Source organism: Apium graveolens, chromosome 2 (assembly GCF_009905375.1).
Source record: "Apium graveolens cultivar Ventura chromosome 2, ASM990537v1, whole genome shotgun sequence".
Classification (NCBI taxonomy): Eukaryota; Viridiplantae; Streptophyta; class Magnoliopsida; order Apiales; family Apiaceae; genus Apium; species Apium graveolens.
The window spans coordinates 67,261,349-67,280,009 of record NC_133648.1 but is presented as its reverse complement, the minus strand read 5'-3'; the positions used below and the strand labels follow the sequence as shown (position 1 = coordinate 67,280,009).

At 34.4% G+C, this 18,661-nt stretch overlaps 1 protein-coding gene across 1 annotated transcript; it reads left to right on the top strand.

Annotated features, from left to right (window-relative positions):
- The first annotated feature begins 13,594 nt into the window (after positions 1 to 13,594).
- LOC141707495 (uncharacterized) lies at positions 13,595 to 15,847 on the top strand. The gene is made up of 6 exons (XM_074510689.1): positions 13,595 to 14,127; positions 14,272 to 14,348; positions 14,609 to 14,648; positions 14,751 to 14,862; positions 14,988 to 15,139; positions 15,242 to 15,847. The coding sequence occupies exons 1-6, from the start codon at positions 13,863 to 13,865 to the stop codon at positions 15,541 to 15,543; spliced, it is 948 nt and encodes a 315-aa protein (XP_074366790.1). The 5' UTR covers positions 13,595 to 13,862; the 3' UTR covers positions 15,544 to 15,847.
- Positions 15,848 to 18,661: the final 2,814 nt, after the last annotated feature.

Sequence of the window (18,661 nt, the reverse complement as noted above, 5' to 3'; positions counted from 1 at the left end):
ACGGATAAGGCAAATTGTCATCCGTTGAAAGGTACTTCAGTTTTATCCGTTGACGGATAAAAATTCCAGAAATATATTTGTCTTTCAACGGATAATGAATATCCGTTGATAGAACAATTTTGACTTTCAACGGATAGGAAACATCCGTTGATGGTATAAACTTTGTTAAAAGTCAAATTTGTTCTAGCAACTAATATATTTCAGGCTTCAATTCAAATTGCAATAAGGACATGAATTTTAAGAGTAATTAAGCATACCTAGCTCACTTACTAATCTTGTGAATGTTGATTCATCAAGTGGCTTGGTAAATATGTCTGCAATTTGTTGTTCACTTGGAACAAAATGTAGTTCCACTGTACCATTCATGACATGCTCCCTAATGAAGTGGTACTTGATATCAATGTGCTTGGTTCTTGAGTGCTGTACAGGATTCTCTGTTATGGCTATGGCACTTGTGTTGTCACAAAAGATAGAAATTCTATCAACATGAAGTCCATAGTCAAGGAGTTGATTTCTCATCCATAACACTTGAGAGCAGCAACTTCCAGCAGCAATGTATTCAGCCTCAGCTGTAGAAGTAGAGACTGAATTTTGCTTTTTGCTAAACCATGATACAAGCTTGTTTCCCAGGAATTGGCAGGAGCCTGTTGTACTTTTCCTGTCTATTTTGCAACCTGCATAGTCTGCATCTGAATAACCAATTAGATCAAAGCCAGATTCTCTAGGATACCAAATACCTAAATTTGGTGTACCCTTGAGATATCTGAAAATCCTTTTGATAGCTATTAAGTGAGACTCCCTAGGATCAGCTTGAAATCTAGCACACAGACATGTAGCAAACATTATATCTGGTCTGCTAGCAGTTAAATATAAAAGTGAACCAACCATGCCTCTATAACTTGTAATGTCCACAGACCTTTCAGTCTTATTTAATTCAAGTTTGGTGGCAGTGGCCATGGGAGTTTTTGCAGATGAATATTCCATTAAGTCAAACTTCTTTAAAAGATCATGAATATATTTAGTTTGACTAATGAAAATTCCATTACTAACTTGTTTAATTTGTAAACCAAGAAAATAGGTTAGTTCTCCCATAAGGCTCATTTCATAATTACTTTGCATTAGCTTAGCAAACTTTTTACAAAGTTTATCATCTTTAAAACCAAATATTATGTCGTCTACATAAATTTGAACAAGTATACTAGAGCCATTAACATTCCTAAAGAAGAGAGTTTTATCAACAGTACCTCTAGTGAAGTGATTCTCCAAAAGAAATTTTGATAAGGTTTCATACCAGGCTCTAGGTGCTTGCTTCAGTCCATAGAGTGCTTTCAACAGATAATATACATAGTCTGGAAAATTTGGATCTTCAAATCCTGGAGGTTGACTTACATAGACTTCTTCCTCTAATTTCCCATTTAGAAATGCACTCTTGACATCCATTTGATAGACTTTGAAATTGGCATGAGCTGCATAGGCTAGAAAAATTCTGATGGCTTCAAGTCTTGCAACAGGAGCATATGTCTCATCAAAATCTATTCCCTCTTGCTGAGAATAGCCTTTAGCAACCAATCTAGCTTTATTCCTTATGATAATGCCATTTTCATCCATCTTGTTTCTGAATACCCATTTTGTGTCAATAGGACTCTTGTTCTTTGGTTTGGGTACCAGCTTCCAAACTTGGTTTCTCTCAAATTGGTTTAGCTCTTCCTGCATAGCTAATATCCAATCTGGATCCAATAAGGCTTCTTCCACTTTCTTAGGTTCCTCCTGAGATAGAAAACTACTATACAGACATTCATCTTGAGTAGCTCTTCTTGTTTGCACTTTAGATGATGCATCACCAATGATCAGTTCAAAGGGATGATTTTTGGTCCATTTCCTTTGAAGTGGAAGATGTGCTCTAGATGAGGTGGCCTCAGTATTGTCATGATGTGAGACAGAGTGTTGACTAGTTGAAACTCCCCCTGAGTTGTTGGTCCTTTGCAGGGAACTTGGAGTTCTATCAACTGATGATGTAAATCGATTATCCGTTGATAAACTATGATCAACGGATGCTTCATTTAGTACTTCAACGGATGATACACCATGTCTTTCAACGGATACTGCATTGCCTCTATCAACGGATGCAGAATTCTGACTTTCAACGGATGCAGTATTTTGTGCATTATCCAAGGGCATGTTTTGAATCCCTTTTGAAGTGTTATCTCCATCAGTCTCCTCTTCACTATCATCACAATATATCTCAATGTTGTCAAATTTGAGTCTCTCATATTGTCCCTCATCTGTTAGTCCATCAATCTTTTTATCATCAAACACAACATGCACAGATTCCATAACAATGTTGGTTCTTAGATTGTAGACCCTATAAGATTTTCCAGCTGAATAACCAACAAATATCCCTTCATCAGCCTTTGCATCAAACTTCCCTTTATGGTCAGATTGATTCCTTAGTATAAAGCATTTACATCCAAAGACATGAAGAAAGTTTAGAGTTGGTTTTCTTCTCTTGAACAACTGATAAGGAGTCATGCCTTTAGCTTGATTGATCAAAGAGATATTTTGAGTGAAACAGGCACAATTAACAGCTTCAGCCCAGAAATATGTTGGTAACTTTGATTCTTCAAGCATTGTTCTGGCAGCCTCAATTAAAGATCTGTTCTTTCTTTCAACTACCCCATTTTGCTGAGGTGTTCTTGGAGCTGAGAACTCATGCATGATTCCATTTTCTTCACAGAACAGCCTCATTGATAAATTCTTGAACTCAGTTCCATTATCACTCCTGATATTCCTAACCTTTAGGTCAGGATGATTATTGACTTGCCTGATGTGATTGATAATGATTTCACTTGCTTCATTCTTTGATCCAAGAAAATAGACCCATGAAAACTTTGAGAAATCATCTACAATCACTAAGCAATATCTTTTTCTTGCAATTGACAATACATTGACTGGTCCAAACAAATCCATATGTAGCAGCTGTAATGGTTCATCAATTGTTGTTTCAAGCTTCTTTTTGAATGATGCTTTCCTTTATTTTCCTTTCTGACAAGCATCACACAAACCATCCCTTGAGAATTCAACAAGAGGAATTCCTCTTACTAGGTCCTTTTTGACTAGATCATTCATTGTCTTGAAATTCAAATGGGATAGCTTCTTGTGCCATAGCCAACTCTCAACTGAACTTGCTTTGCTGAAGAGACAAGTAATAGATTCTGCATTTGCAGAGTTGAAGTCAGCTAAGTACACATTTCCTTTTCTAACTCCAGTTAGAACCACTTTGTTGTCTTTCTTACTAGTGACAACACAGGCTTCAGAATTGAAGGAAACTATATTCCCTTTATCACATAGTTGACTGATGCTTAGTAAGTTATGTTTGAGACCATCAACTAATGCAACTTCATCAATGATGACATTCCTTGTTGAAATCAAGCCATATCCCATAGTAAACCCTTTGCTGTCATCTCCAAAGGTTATGCTAGGGCCAGCTCTTTCCTTAAACTTTGTGAGCAGGGAGAAATCTCCTGTCATGTGTCTTGAACAGCCACTGTCCAAGTACCATAGATTTCTTCTATTTCCCTGCACACCATAAAATCAATCAATTTGATTTTGGTACCCAAGTTTCCTTGGGTCCATTCTTGTTAGCCTTTCTCCTAGACTTCATTCCTCCTGCATCTCTAGACTTAGGTAACTTTGAGTCAACCTTGGTCTTGGATGTAGTTGGTTGAGGTGTAGGGTTAGTCACAGAATCATTTAGCACATTTGGAATATGATAAGGCATGGATTGTGCATACATGTTATTCCACATAGGCATATTGTATGGCATTTGAGGCATACTAAATGCAGCAAGATAAGGATTGTTAAAATATGGCATGTTTGCAAAATGTGCATAAGGATTCTGTTGAGACATAGTAGGCATAGCATGTAGAGATGATGCAGACATGTTAGGCATGGAAGAGGGTACAGTTATGGGGGTTTTCTTAATAGATTTGCAATTAGCAGATAGATGATTAACACTACTACAATGCACACAGCTTTTTCTAGGAGCATACCTATCAGGTGTGTAATTGTTATGTTTGTTAACACCTACCTTCCCATTTCTGTTAGATTTTCTTTTAGTTTCCTTTTTATCCTCAACCATCTTGAGCCTATTATTTAACTGTTCTAAGGTCATGTGCCCTATATTCACCTTACTGACATCTTTGGATGTGCTTGCTTCTTCTTTAACAAAGTTCTTGGAAGTTGAACCAAACTTTTTGTTGAGTTTCTTTAGATTTTCACTATTAGAAACATCTGCCTATTTTAATTGAGGAACCTTCAACGGATGCTCATTTTCTTCCTTCAACGGATAACCTTCATCATCCGTTGATTCCACATCTGTTGACAGCCCATCAATTAATTCCAGTTTCTTTTTGTTTTTATCCCAGGCAGTTTCATAGAATGATTCAATTCCTTGGACCTTGGCAATTTGAGCACTAACATCCCTAGATGTTTTCCAGGCTTTAATCACCTCTTGCTCTCTCTTTAATTGATTAGAAAGTATTTCTACTTTCTTAATAGATTCAGCTAGTTCATTCTCAACAGATATACAATGCAGCTTGGTTTTCTCTAGGTCAATCAACTTATCTTCTAACATAGCATTTCTATTACTTAAAAACAGATTGTTCTCTTTAATCCTACTATTTTCTTTAGCAAGAGATTTAAGAGACACACGCAAATGATACAATTCAGTAGACATGTCATTAAAAGCATCATTGCACTCTTCTTTAGTAAGTTGTGTTACATCAGTAGTGATTACCTGAGTTGTTACCTGATTGCTTAATGAACTAACTTCATTTTCCTCAGAATCAGCCATGAGAGCTAAGTTGACATACTCCACATCTTCATTCTCTTCCTCTCCATCAGCTGCCCAATCTTTTTCTTGAGTAATGAAAGCCCTTTCCTTTTGCTTGAGCAGATCAAAATATTTCTTCTTGTAATCTACTTGATCAAATTTCTTCTTTTCAGAAGTTGGCTTTCTGCACTCACTTGCAAAGTGTCCACTTATACCACAATTGAAACACTTGAACTTTGATTTGTCCACCATGTTCTTATGAGGTTTAGTGGCTCTAGTGTTTTTCTTAAACTTCATCTTTGCAAATCTCCTGGACAGAAATGCAAGATGCTCATCAACACTATCAGAGTCATCTTGACTGGAGTTGTCTTCATTCTCAGCAACTTGCTCTTTTCCTTTGCTTGATTCCTGATATCTTGTACCATCTTTGGAGTTTGATGTAGATCTCACAGTTTCTTGTCTGCATTCCCTCTCATTTTCAGCTACCAATGCAACTGAACTTCCTTTCTTTCTCCCCTTCTCCAATACCTCATCCTGTTCCAACTCTAGTTCATAAGTCTTCAAGATTCCATATAATCTTTCAAGAGTGAAGTCCTTATAATCCTGAGAGTTTCTTAAGGAGACAGTCATGGGTTTCCATTCCTTTGGCAAGGATCTTAAGAATTTAAGATTTGAATCCTTCACCTGGTACACTCTACCATACAGCTTCAATCCATTCAACAGCTTTTGGAATCTGTTAAATGTGTCATTTAAAGATTCATTTTCTTCAAAATGAAAATACTCATACTGTTGAATGAGAAGCTGCATCTTGTTCTCTTTTACTTGTTCTGTACCTTCACACAGCAGCTGAACTGTGTCCCAAACCTCTTTGGCAGTTGAGCAATTTATCACATTATCAAACATATCCTTGTCAAGACCATTAAACAAAATGTTCATAGCCTTCTTATCCTTGTGGACTTCTTCTGTGTCTTCTATTGTCCATTCTGCTCTAGGTTTTGGAATGGATTGACCAACAGCAATTGTGGCCGTAGCAACTGTGGCTACTTTGTGGGGAATGTGAGGACCATTCTCAATACAGTTTACATAACCTTCATCTTGGGAGAGTAGATGAAGGTGCATTTTCACCTTCCAGTGGTGATAACTGTCTTTGTCAAGAACTGGGATTTTTACTCCAATATCCTTCTTACTCATCTTTGTTAGATTCCAAGATCTTTAAACTCTTTGTTTGTCAAGAGCCTGCTCTGATACCAATTGTTATTTCTAGAGAACTAACAATGAGATTTACAGAAGGGGGGTTGAATGTAAATCTCAAAACTTTTTCAAGTTTTGAGCAGTTTATAAAGACTGTGTGTTCAAGATGAACAAGTGTGTGAATTGCTTTAAGCTGATACAGACAGATATATATTCAAACACAAATGTAAAGAATATAATAAACCTTTAAAAACTTTTCTGGTGGATATGTTGTTCCACCAGAGATGGTATTTCAGAAATTCTGTGATCTAAGAATTTGATCACAGCTGCATCCTAGTACAAACTAGATAATTTTTCTCTCAAGATTTTTCTAAACAGCTCTGGAAAAATTCTTATCTAATTACTAGCTACTACTTGGTTTATATATTACCAAGTTTACAAGTGAAGACAAGGATATATAAAATAATAAAGTAAGATCTCCACTTGTTTCTTCTCCAGTTCACTCCAGTACTTTGTTGACTTAATATCTCTTTATACTAGAGTAGAACGGCTGCTTTTTCTGATGTTCCTGAAATTAGGCTGCCACATTTCAGTTATCTCTGTTCACCCATGTGCCTCTGTTTGTAGGTACAACTACCACTTATCAACGGTTAATCAACAGAACATCCGTTGAAGCTTTCATCCATTGATGCACTCATCCGTTGAAGGATGTTATCCGTTGAAGCTTTAGAGACATCCGTTGAAGCTTAGCTTCTCATCCGTTGAAGGTCTTTAAGTCATCCGTTGATACCACTTCATTTATACAAAATTACAAGGCATGAAATATTTACAATTGGCCTTCCTATCTGCATATCTTCTAGTAGTCAACATGACTCATAGTTTCTCTCAACTTCTAAGAATTACATCTTAAATACAGAGACTGAAATATGCTACAACACTAGACTTATTTCTAAGTAAAGCTACACCATCAACGGATAGCCAAAGTGGTCTTATCCGTTGAGGCTACAGACACTGAATTTCTACTTAAGTGTTTTGTTAAACATATCATCAAACTAATGCACATATATTCCTAACAGTAAAATTAAGTATGTTAATGAGTGACTATGAAGGTTTCAGGTTGGAAAGGGATGAAAGCGTGCGAGATGCTCAAGAGAGGTTTCTGATATTGATGAACTCCATCTCACCTCTGGAAAGGATCATTCCTCAATCTGAAATTAATAGGAAAATCCTCAGAGCAATGCCAAAGAAGTTTGCTTCAAAGGTTACAATTCTGCAGGATTCAACACTGCTTTCGACTATGGATACTCTAACACTGTTCGGTGAATTGGAAGAATTCGAAAATCAGCTACGCAGATATGATGAAGAAGATGAAGCTCCTCGTAAGAAAACTCTTGCACTTAATGCAGATGCAGACGGGTCTCCTGATGATTCTGATGAAGAGATTACTCTTCTAACAACGAAGTTTCATAAATTTCTTGCCAAACGGAATGCCTCCAAACGACCTATGAAGTCACAGTTTCCAAAGAAGGACTTCAAATCTAATCTGAGCAAGGAGGTTAAAATGAATCAAAGCAAGGATACTTGTTTTGAGTGTGGAAAGAAAGGGCACTTCAAAAAGGACTGCTACAAGCTGAAGAACAAAAAGAAGGCATTAATTACTTGGAGTGATGATGAATCTGACGTGGAGATCGATTCAGACGATGAAGTTGCTCAACTTTGTTTTGCAGGACTAGAGGACAACTCCAGTGATAATGATGAGGTACAGAATATTAAGTATAATTCAAATATATCTTCATCTATTTTAAATTTGCAGGTCCAGGTTAAGAAGTTGAAAGAAAAGAATGCTTATTTAAAGCAAGCTTTAAGTGAAGTTCTTAGTGAAATGGATGACCCCATGAAGGAAGAAGCCTTGGTTGTAGAGAACAAATCCTTGCTTGAAAGGGTTTCAAAACTTACTGAAGAAAATCAATATCTCAAAAATGAGATTGAGATGAAGGATGTATGCCTTGAAGCCTTGAAGAAAGAGTCAATATCTATTGATCCAGAAACTGTTAAAGAAGACATTGCTCCTGATCCCCTTGTTCCTAAATTAAAGCAGAAAGTTGAACAGCTTGAAAAGGATCTAGCTAAATGTTTCCATGGAGAAGGAACTTTGAATGCTCTTCTTGGAGAACAAAAATCTTCTCTTGATAAAGGAGGTTTAGGATGTGAATCAATCAAGAAACGTGCATTTCAAGGAGGGTATAAGCGAGCTCCTATGAAGTATAAGATGCCTTATGAGAAATGTCGAGATTGTGGGAAAGCTGGCCACCCTACATCTGAATCTAGATTATGTGGTATCAAGGGCCATTCCTCTAACTCATCTTATGAATCGTCTACTAGATATAAATCTGTTAATAATTCTGTTAATATTGTTCAGATGTGGATTAAAAAAACAGATAGACATTTATATAAGATTTGTGATACTAACCAATCAGGACCCAAGGTTAAGTGGGTACCTAAGAGATAAAACAATTCTTGCAGGTTTGTTTGAAGGTCCATGTTCCGTGAAATAAATGGATCATCGACAGTGGTTGTTCACGTCACATGACAGGTGATAAATCCAAGTTTCTATCTCTAGTTGCCAAGGAAGGTGGCTTAGTTACTCTTGGAGATTCAAACACCGTCAGAATTATTGGAAAAGGCACCATTGGTAATGACAGGTTTGCCATTTCTAATGTTCGTTTAGTTGATGGTTTGAAATATAATCTCATTAGTGTAAGTCAACTTACTGATGTTGGTCATAAGGTTAAGTTCGATAAAGATGTATGTTATATTGGTACTAAGTCTAACGAGTTTGCTTTAGTTGCCAAAAGGAAAGGAAATATTTTTGTGTTAGATTTTGATGAACAGCAGGAGCAAATTTGTCTTGCTACTGTTCAAGATCAGCAGAATCTTTGGCATCGACGTCTAGGCCATGTTCACATGGATCTTCTTCGGAAGATATCTTCTCATGATCAGGTTCGAGGTCTACCAAAGCTGAAGTACAAGAAAATAGAACCTTGTTCAGCTTGCCAACTTGGAAAACAGGTGAAAACTTCCTTTACTGCTAAAAATAAAGTATCAAATTCTGTTGCTTTGCAGCTCCTTCATCTAGATCTTTTCGGTCCAGAAAGGTATGTAAGCTTGGGAGGTAAGAATTATGCCTTTGTTATATAGTTGATGATTATTGTCATTTTACTTGGGTATTATTTTTACGGACTAAGGATGAAGCTTTTGTTGAGTTTAAGGATCTTATTACTAACCTTGAGACTAAGTATTCATTTAAGCTCAAGACTATTCGTAGTGACCATGGAGGAGAATTCGAGAAGGATTTCATAACCTTCTGCAAATCAAGAGGAATCACTCATGAATTCTCAGCTCCTCCAACTCCTCAGCAGAACGGAGTAGTAGAACGCAAGAACAGGACATTACAGGAAACTGCCAGAACTCTACTGCATGAGAGTAAGCTTCCAAGAAAATTTTGGGCTGAAGCGGTACACACTTCCTGTTATGTTTTAAATAGAGTACTTATCCGTCCTATTTTGCTTAAAACTCCGTATGAATTGCTTAAGAAAAGGACTCCTAACATTAGTTATTTTCGAGTATTTGGTTCAAAGTGTTTTATTTTAGATACTCAAAATAATCGAGGTAAGTTCGATGCGAAATCTACGGAAAGAATCTTCTTGGGATATTCTATAACAAGCAAAGCTTATCGTGTTTATAATTCTGTCAAGAGCAAAGTAGAAGAATCCATCAATATTGCGTTCAATGAATCCTCAAGGAATATATCTCAAATTGATGAAGACACTGCGGATCTATCGTCTCATTCCCAAATGAGACAGTCTCATTCTGAAAAGAGTCAGTCTCATTCCGACAAATCAAACAGTCAAGACTCTCCAGGTCCATCTCAGTCTTCTGATAATTCTTCAGGATCTACTCAAGCTTCAGATGAATCTTCTGGCTCTCCAAAGACTCCCGATAGTGTTTCAAATGTGAATTCTGTTACTCCTCTGGATAAATCTTCACAAGCGGAAATGAGGCAGTCTCTTTTGAATGAGACAACTCCTATTCATTTCCAGGCAGATAATTCTAATAAGGAAGAAATGAGTAATATTCAACTTTTTAAGTCTTCTAGGACTGTGAAGAATCATCCACCAGATAATCTTCTCACTGATTTAGATCAAGGGATTTCTACTCGAAGCAGACTTCATAATCTATGTTCATTCTGTGCTTTTGTTGCTGAATTCGAACCAAAGAATGCTCAAGAAGCAGTTGTAGACGAACATTGGTCTGTTGCAATGCAGGAGAAATTGAACCAGTTCGAGCGTTGTGATGTTTGGGAACTCGTCCCACCTCCTCAGGATGCCAAGATCATTAGTACTCGTTGGGTTTTCAAGAATAAGAAGGATGAAGATGGCAACATTATTCGAAATAAAGCTCGTTTGGTTGTTCAGGGATACAACCAACAGGAAGGAATCGATTACGACGAGACATATGCTCCAGTAGCTCGTTTAGAAGCTATTCGAATCTTAATGGCTTTTGCAGCTCACAAGAAATTCAAGCTTTATCAGATGGACATCAAAAGCGCATTTCTAAATGGCTATCTCAAGGAAGAAGTCTACGTGAAGCAGCCTCCAGGTTTTATTCACGAGAAGTACCCTAACTATGTTTACAAGCTCAAAAAATCTGTCTATGGATTGAGACAGTCCCCTCGATGCTGGTACGAGCGTCTCAGTCAATTTCTTGTGAACAATGGTTTCATTCGTGGTACACTCGATCCAACTCTCTTTATTTTTCATAAACGTGATAACTTTCTTTTAGTACAAGTTTATGTTGATGATATAGTATTTGGATCTTCTAACGAATCTCTGTGTAAGTGGTTTTCTGATTGCATGCATAAGGAATTTGATATGAGTTTGATGGGTGAATTACAGTACTTTCTAGGTTTGCAAATTAATCAATCTAATGCAGGAATATTTATTCACCAAGGCAAGTACATAAAGGATCTACTCAAAAGATTTGCACTTGATCATGTCACACCTAAATCAACTCCGATGAGTACTTCAGTTAAGCTTACAAAGGATGAACAAGGTACACCTGTAGATGTCACTAAATTTCGAGGTATGATTGGTTCATTGTTATATTTAACTGCCTCACGACCTGACATTATGTATAGTGTATGCTTGTGTGCTTATTTTTAATCTCAACGTAAAGAATCTCATTTGAATGAACGTATTTTTAAATATTTGAAAGGTACGAGTGACTTGGGATTATTTTATCCAAGCTCCTCTTCCTTTGACTTAAACGGTTTTTCAGATGCTGACTATGAAGGGTCAAACAAACCCTATCTTATAAATCAAGTTTTAAATCTCTCAAGCCTTATCTTTACTTGATTTATCTTTTTCAAACGTACTAACAGATTAGTTTCAAAGTTTCATTCAAATATTTTCAAACAAACTTATCTTCCAACCTTATCTTGTGTTTGAAAATAAATCTATTAGAACTTTGCTTATAAATACAACTCTTCATTTCAGATTTGTGGCTAACACTCTCACGTCTTTTCTTCATCATCTGAAATCACTTTCTTGTTCCATACCCGAGATATATATATCCAGAAAAACAAGAAACCTAGTTTGAGTTGTAAACTTTCACATTATATTATTGTATTTGAATCGTGTATTATATCACTTGTCCCGGGTTGTGGGAGGTTGATTACAACAGGAAGGCCAAGTAGCTTTGTGCTAGGTAGCTGTGTGCTAGGGAAAGGGTTATTTCAAGTGGGCCAAGTTTGTAATCAAGAAAAGTTTGTAAGTACTTTGTTTTAAGTGGATATAATACATTCTCTATGCTAGTTGGCATGGGGACTTGGATGTAGGCCATAGACTAGGTGTAGGGGCCGAACCAAGTGAAAACTCTTGGTGTTCTGCATTGTTTAATTTCTTTATTACTGCATTTATATTTCCGTAATTTACTTTCTGCAGTTAAAAGAGACTGTCCCATTTGCATAAGAGACTGTCCCATTTGCCTTGACAGTTAGAATATTATTATATCTATCGAGCCATCGAATTTCAGCTTGGGGTCCATATGTGTGTTTGTGAGATCAACGATAGAAGGGGGTATTTGTAATATCCCACGTTGATTAGAATACAAGTATTTGAGATATTTACAGATACAAGTCAACAACTAATATGTATCAAACCATTAATTTTTTGAATCGATATGTGATTTGTGGAGTTGGATGTTATATTACAACTTTATTATATTATTCACAATTAATTGATAACCAATGCAAGACATATTAAAAATATCAAAATTCATTATATTTAATCTAGCTCTTTATTCGGTCTATTTTTCCCACATAATATCAGTGTCGTCCCTATAATTTTGGTTCTTTACCATTGAGTCTAACGCAATACATATAATATGTTAATATTCTGTTCCATTGAGTATTAAGAATGAGGTGGTCCCCTAAGAAATTGTAGATGTTTTCTTTGATCGATAGAAGAAACAGGTAGGAACAAAAGTATACTTTGAGCATATTTGGACTTGCTCAACAAACAAAAACTTCATTTTTCTCTGTGTTCACAGTTTCAACGAAAGTAGATGAATCTTTCATTTAATTAAGTCGGACGGTCTGAGAGTTGTAAAATTTACTGTAGTATAAGGCTCCACAGAGATATAAGCAACTGTGTACATACGTACTGCATCTGTTTTTTTAAGTTTTATGTCCTACCGGCTACCGCTGCAATTTAGGTTCCCTATCCATTCATTTTTAGGGTTTGATGAAATTTTCAACTTTATTTTAACCCATGAACTATTCATATATTTTTTTTGTGTGAAACCCGCTACCTTCCTGTGCATACCGGGTAAAACTCACGGTTTCATGCGATGACCTGCAAATCACATGAACTAATTATTTATTTTTAGGGTCTCATAAGATCAATATTTTATTCGACCAGTTCTTAATTGTAGAGAGTGTAGATGTAAATTTGAATTTATCTTTTAAGAGACATACAAAAAATATACAGAAAATTGTTAACAAATGACGTGAAATGCCGGATGTGACCTTATTAAATAATTTAATTAATGTTATTGATATGAATGTAGGGGTTTATTTAGCAAATAAAAGTCCTCTAAATTTTTGTAATTATTTTGATAACTAATTTTGTACCTCTACTATATTTCATTTTTTAATTTTGGTAAGTTTATCATTTTATGTCACATAATATATACAATAGAATATTTAATTGAATTCAACTTTAAATATATATTTATTATTAGACAGCACTTTATTTAATTATGAATATTTCTTTCACAATTACAATACTAAGAATTTTGTTTAATATTATTATATTTATAATTTCTTTAAAATGCCGTGTAGCTCGGGCTGTAATCCAGTGTTTCTTCTAGTGATAATGAGGCAGATAAGCACAAGTCGATTATAATTTCCCTTTTTAACATCTATGCGCGTGTACTAGTAGACATGTGTACTAGCATTTACATAGACATGCGAATGTTATTACATTTTTGTGACGAGCTGCCATAAAGTTGAAACGACTAATAATTATTTATATTAATACCCACAACACAGAAAGAGGAAACAGTATTACTCATTTCTTCATGGTTTTGGTCTAGGGTTCAACTAATTCCCAACAATTGGTTTACATCATAATCTCACGCTCTCTTGATCAAGGTTTTCTTATCCAGGCCTTCTCTATCTACTCAGCTTTTGTGTATTCTTGGGAATTCACTACTAAAACAGCCCTAGCTTCATATCTGGCCCTAGCAAAGCAAACCCTAGCTAACACTTAAATTATAGATGGATGGAAGTATTAGAATTGAGTGCTTCAAAGCTTGTCAAATATCTCAGGAGGAATTTGAAGAGGAAGAGAAAGATTTAAGTGCAGAGAACATTAGTAACGCAACAGATGGAGGTTCATCAAGCAACAGCACAATTGAAGAAAACGAAAACAAATCATTATCTGTTCGTCCTTATGTCCGATCCAAAACACCTAGACTCCGCTGGACTCATGACTTGCATCTTCGCTTTGTTCAAGCTGTTCAGAGACTTGGCGGACAAGAGAGTAAGTTTTTAGATATGTAGAATATAAATTCTCATCTGGTGGTTGATAACCAAAACCGAATTAGTTATGCCATGGTCAGCGTAGAGATTTGCAATTTTATCAAATTCTTACCTTTTTTTATTTTTTTGCTTTCAATTGGAGCAGGAGCAACACCAAAGTTGGTTCTTCAACTAATGAATGTCAAGGGGCTTAACATAGCTCATGTCAAAAGTCATTTGCAGGTTTTAATTTTCTGAGATGATAAACTTAAACTTACTCCTCCATCAAGTATATATATCAATTATTTTGTAGTACAAATTTCAATGGTATTCTATTACTGATGACTAATCTGCATATATGTAAATCATTGATGGGTAATTATATGTACATATTTATATATGCTGATAACTTTATTGAATGATGTATGAATTTATATATGGTGATTATATATTTCGATCCCAATTATACCGTATTTTCTTGCTAATTACATGGTTTTACTCAGATGTTTAGAAGCAAGAAGATTGATCATGACCCTAGTCAAGGTATGTTGCCAATGACTGACAAGTGCCTCTGATTGTTTTAAAGTTCACATGCATTAACCAAGAACAATCCATTTGACGATATTATTATTATGATATCTATAGTTATAGCGGATAACAGAAATCTTGAGAATTTTGGAGATCGAGACATCTACAACCTAAGCCAACTACCAATGCTTCAAAGCTACAACCAAAGCTATAATCCGAGTACCTTTAGGTATCATGATCAATTGGAAAAGTATATATAAATTGAGTGTGCATATATTTGTTTTCCCATTCTTTTTGCAAGAGTAATACGAGTACAACAATCAGATTCAGAAAAATGTGTAATTTTCTTTGAAGGTATGGAGATGCTATTTGGAATGCTGGACGTGAGAAGTGGATGCAAAATCTTTATAATATGTCTGGTCGGAATAGTGCAATTGATTATAAGGCAAGACCAAGATTTTATTCTTCAGTTACCGAGACAATACCAGGGAGAAACTCTATAAACTGTGAGCATAATATTAATGTTTCATCTTCTAGTCCATTATCTACATGGAAAGTTCATGAAAACAATGGGGTATTAATACAATCAGTGAATGATCAATCTCCAGTAAAAGCTATGGAGTTCAAATCATCGAACAGACAACAAGAAAAAGTTGAAGCTGTGGATTTGGAAATCACAAGCCTTAGGCCACCAAAAAGGGAGGCTTCACCTTGTGAGCTTGATTTAAATTTAACTCTTGGGGTAAAACCAACAAATGACGAAAATGGAGGAGATTTGAAGGATGAAGATGAGTGCTTATCATTATCATTGTTCTCGCCCTCTTCTTCAGAAAAGCTCAAGCGATTAAAAATGGCTGATACTGAAAAGATTAACGCAGAAAAGGCAAGTACTCTTGATCTGACTATATGAATATAACAATATTCTAAGTGAGATCTTGAAGTACTACTTCCAGGAAGCTCATTTGCAATTTGTCTTGTACCATTCCAGGTAAAAAAAGGAAAAGAAAAAGAGTATGAAACGTACCACCAGTACGTATGTACACTACTTATATGTATGAATTGCTTTAGCTGCAACTTGATCACTGAGTTTAAATTGTTCACACACACCACAATAAAGAGGTGCTACGGACAAAATGAAGATGAGAAAATTCCATGTGCATATTAGTATATATATGACAGATTGTTAATGCAAACACCTTCGACATATATACTGTCACGTATAATCTGTACTGAACTTAACATTTATATGGATACTACATTTGCAACTTACAACCTAGGAGAGACTAGATAAATTTTTCCTTGATTAGAGAAATACAGCGATTTATATCTACAGAATGTAGATCATTGTGTTTAATTAGTGTACATTGAAAAACCAAACCCAATATATTATTCAGCTAGCTGAACATAATAATTTTCTTAGTTTACTATAGTTATTTGAATATTCATGCCTGGGAATTGACAATGGAATCTGCTGCCCTTGTGACATTCATATTTCAGTTTGTATACGTTCGATGTCATCCATTGTGCAAATTGTAGAATTAAAAATACTTAAACATACATTTGTATGTTTAAGATGAAGAGAACATAAAAACAAGTACTAAAATTATTTCTCTCAAAATAAAAATTGATTACATGCAGTTATATATAACCTATTACATGCTACGTACATTTAGGAATAACACTCCTAAAAATACTCCCCCTTGCAAATACTCAAACAGACCATGACTTCTTCTAACTGACTAATTCCACGATTACAAACTGGGTGCTGCATTTTACTTAAAACAAAGAATAAATTTAGATTAAAATAACAACACATTTATTTAAAATTAAAACAAAATCTAAATAATAAGTTTTAAGATTAATTTCCAACAATCACCCCTTAATCTTAAACTTATGAAGCACTTCTCTTCATCTTTGTGATGCACTTCTCACCACCATCTCTTCATTTTGTGATGCACTTCTCACCACTATCAAGTTTGATGCACTTCTAATAAAAACAATTTTGGAGTACTTCTCTCCATGTGCACATAATCACCCATATTTCTAAAATAAAATTTCTTTCACGGCCACTTGTGTCATGATATCTTTCTCATTATTTTCACCGCTCATGTTCCTCCTTGATTTTTGTTCTTCCTTCTCTTTCTTTTTCCCATTTGATGCCATTTTAAATCACAGATAAATACTTAATATATATATATATATATAAATGTATGTATCACAAGCACTAGATCATGAAGCTCTGATGCCAAGTGTAGAAATAAAAATACTTAAACATACATTTGTATAAGATGAAGAGAACATAAAAATAAGTACTAATATTATTTCTCTCAAAATGAAAATTGATTACATGCAGTGATATATAACCTATCACATACTACGTACATCGAGGAATAACACTCCTAAAAATACTCCATGACTCCAACTTGCCCTACAAATATTCAAACACACCATGACTTCTTCTAGACTAATTCCACGACTACAAACTGGGTGCTGCATTTTACTTAAAACAAAGAATAAATTTAGATTAAAATAACAACACATTTATTTAAATTTAAAATAAAATCTAAATAATAAGTTTTAAGAATTTCCAACACAAATATATATATGAATGTCATATTAATAACAACAATTAGACTTTCCTTGAATACGATTCGTCATGATTGAAACACTACAAGTAAAACGACTTTTTCCTACCAAACAAATCAACCCAGAAAAACTTGATCGGAAATGGTAGAGCAATTCCTACCAACATATAATTTTGTAAGAATTGCTCCAAAATTGCTCCAAGATTTTGTACAGGTAAGTATCCAAACCTACCAATATTAGTAGGAAACTCATAAACTACCAATTTTGGTAGGTCTTGACCAAACTTTTATACAAAAATGGTCCAACCAACCACATCATTAACCCTCGTATATTTTAACTATTAAACTTGTTTTTTCAAAAAATAAGAATAATATTATTATTCTGAGACTATTTCCTACCAAGTTCGGTGGGAAATTATTTCCTACCGACCTTGGTAGGTTTTGATAGAATTTTATACTAACATTACCCCCACCGTCCACATCAGCCGTCCATATTTTATTAAAAGTAAATAACAATTATTCGAAACATGAAAAAAATTTATTAATTCAAGGTCGTTTCCTTTGATATTGGCAGGAGATGGGTGAAAATTAAGAAAAATACGTTTTTCGTCCATTGTTTGTCACATTTTTGTTAATCAAAACTCTAAAGATATATATATAAATATCTATTTATTTTAATAGTAAAACTCTAAAATTTAGTTGATTATGCTTACATTCCCGTGATTCTATTCTTTTTATAAAATTATAGTTAATATGAAAAAAAATATTAAAATATAAAAACGTTTCGATAAATTAAAATTTTAAAAGTGAAAATTCATTTTGTAGTGAAAAAAGAAAAAATTGAACAAGAAAATAATTATAAATAAGAAAATGGTTTAGAAAACGAAGAGCGGGATTATCCTATATTTGAGTTAGGTTTTATATTCATAGTTTATGGGTTCTTGAGGGTTACACAATTTGAATTTTTTTCGGTTTTTAATAATCTAACCTTAAGGATATCAAGATCTATATATTTTAATGATATGATAATTTTTTTTTTAAAATTATATATTTGGTTTGCTATTTTAACAGTCAACTACAAGTTTGATTAGTGCATTTTACTAGGTTTAGTCTCATATTAATGTTTTGATATTTTAAAAATCCTTATGAATGATCCAACCGTATGAACTATGTATGTTAATATCTATATATTTTAGTGATATGACAATACTTTTAGAAAAAAATAAATTTATTTTTTTATTATTTTAACAATCAATCAATGGTTTGAATAATACTTCTAACTAGTGTTTATTCTCGTATTTATGTTTCGGTTAAAAATATTTAAGAATGATCCAACAGTACAGATATCAAATTTATATATTTTCTTGATATGATAATTTATTAGAAAAATTAAATATATTCATTTTTCTATTTTAACAGTCAACCATTAGTTTGACCAGTTCT

What these genes read in the sequence shown, in the direction of transcription:
- LOC141707495 (XM_074510689.1), top strand. Translation starts at nt 13,863, where the DNA reads ATGGATGGAAGTATTAGAATTGAGTGCTTCAAAGCTTGTCAAATATCT. An exon ending in TGATCATGACCCTAGTCAAG is followed by an intron (nt 14,649 to 14,750) that starts GTATGTTGCCAA and finishes TGATATCTATAG; the next exon opens with TTATAGCGGATAACAGAAAT. An exon ending in AGGGAGAAACTCTATAAACT is followed by an intron (nt 15,140 to 15,241) that starts GTGAGCATAATA and finishes ATCAATCTCCAG; the next exon opens with TAAAAGCTATGGAGTTCAAA.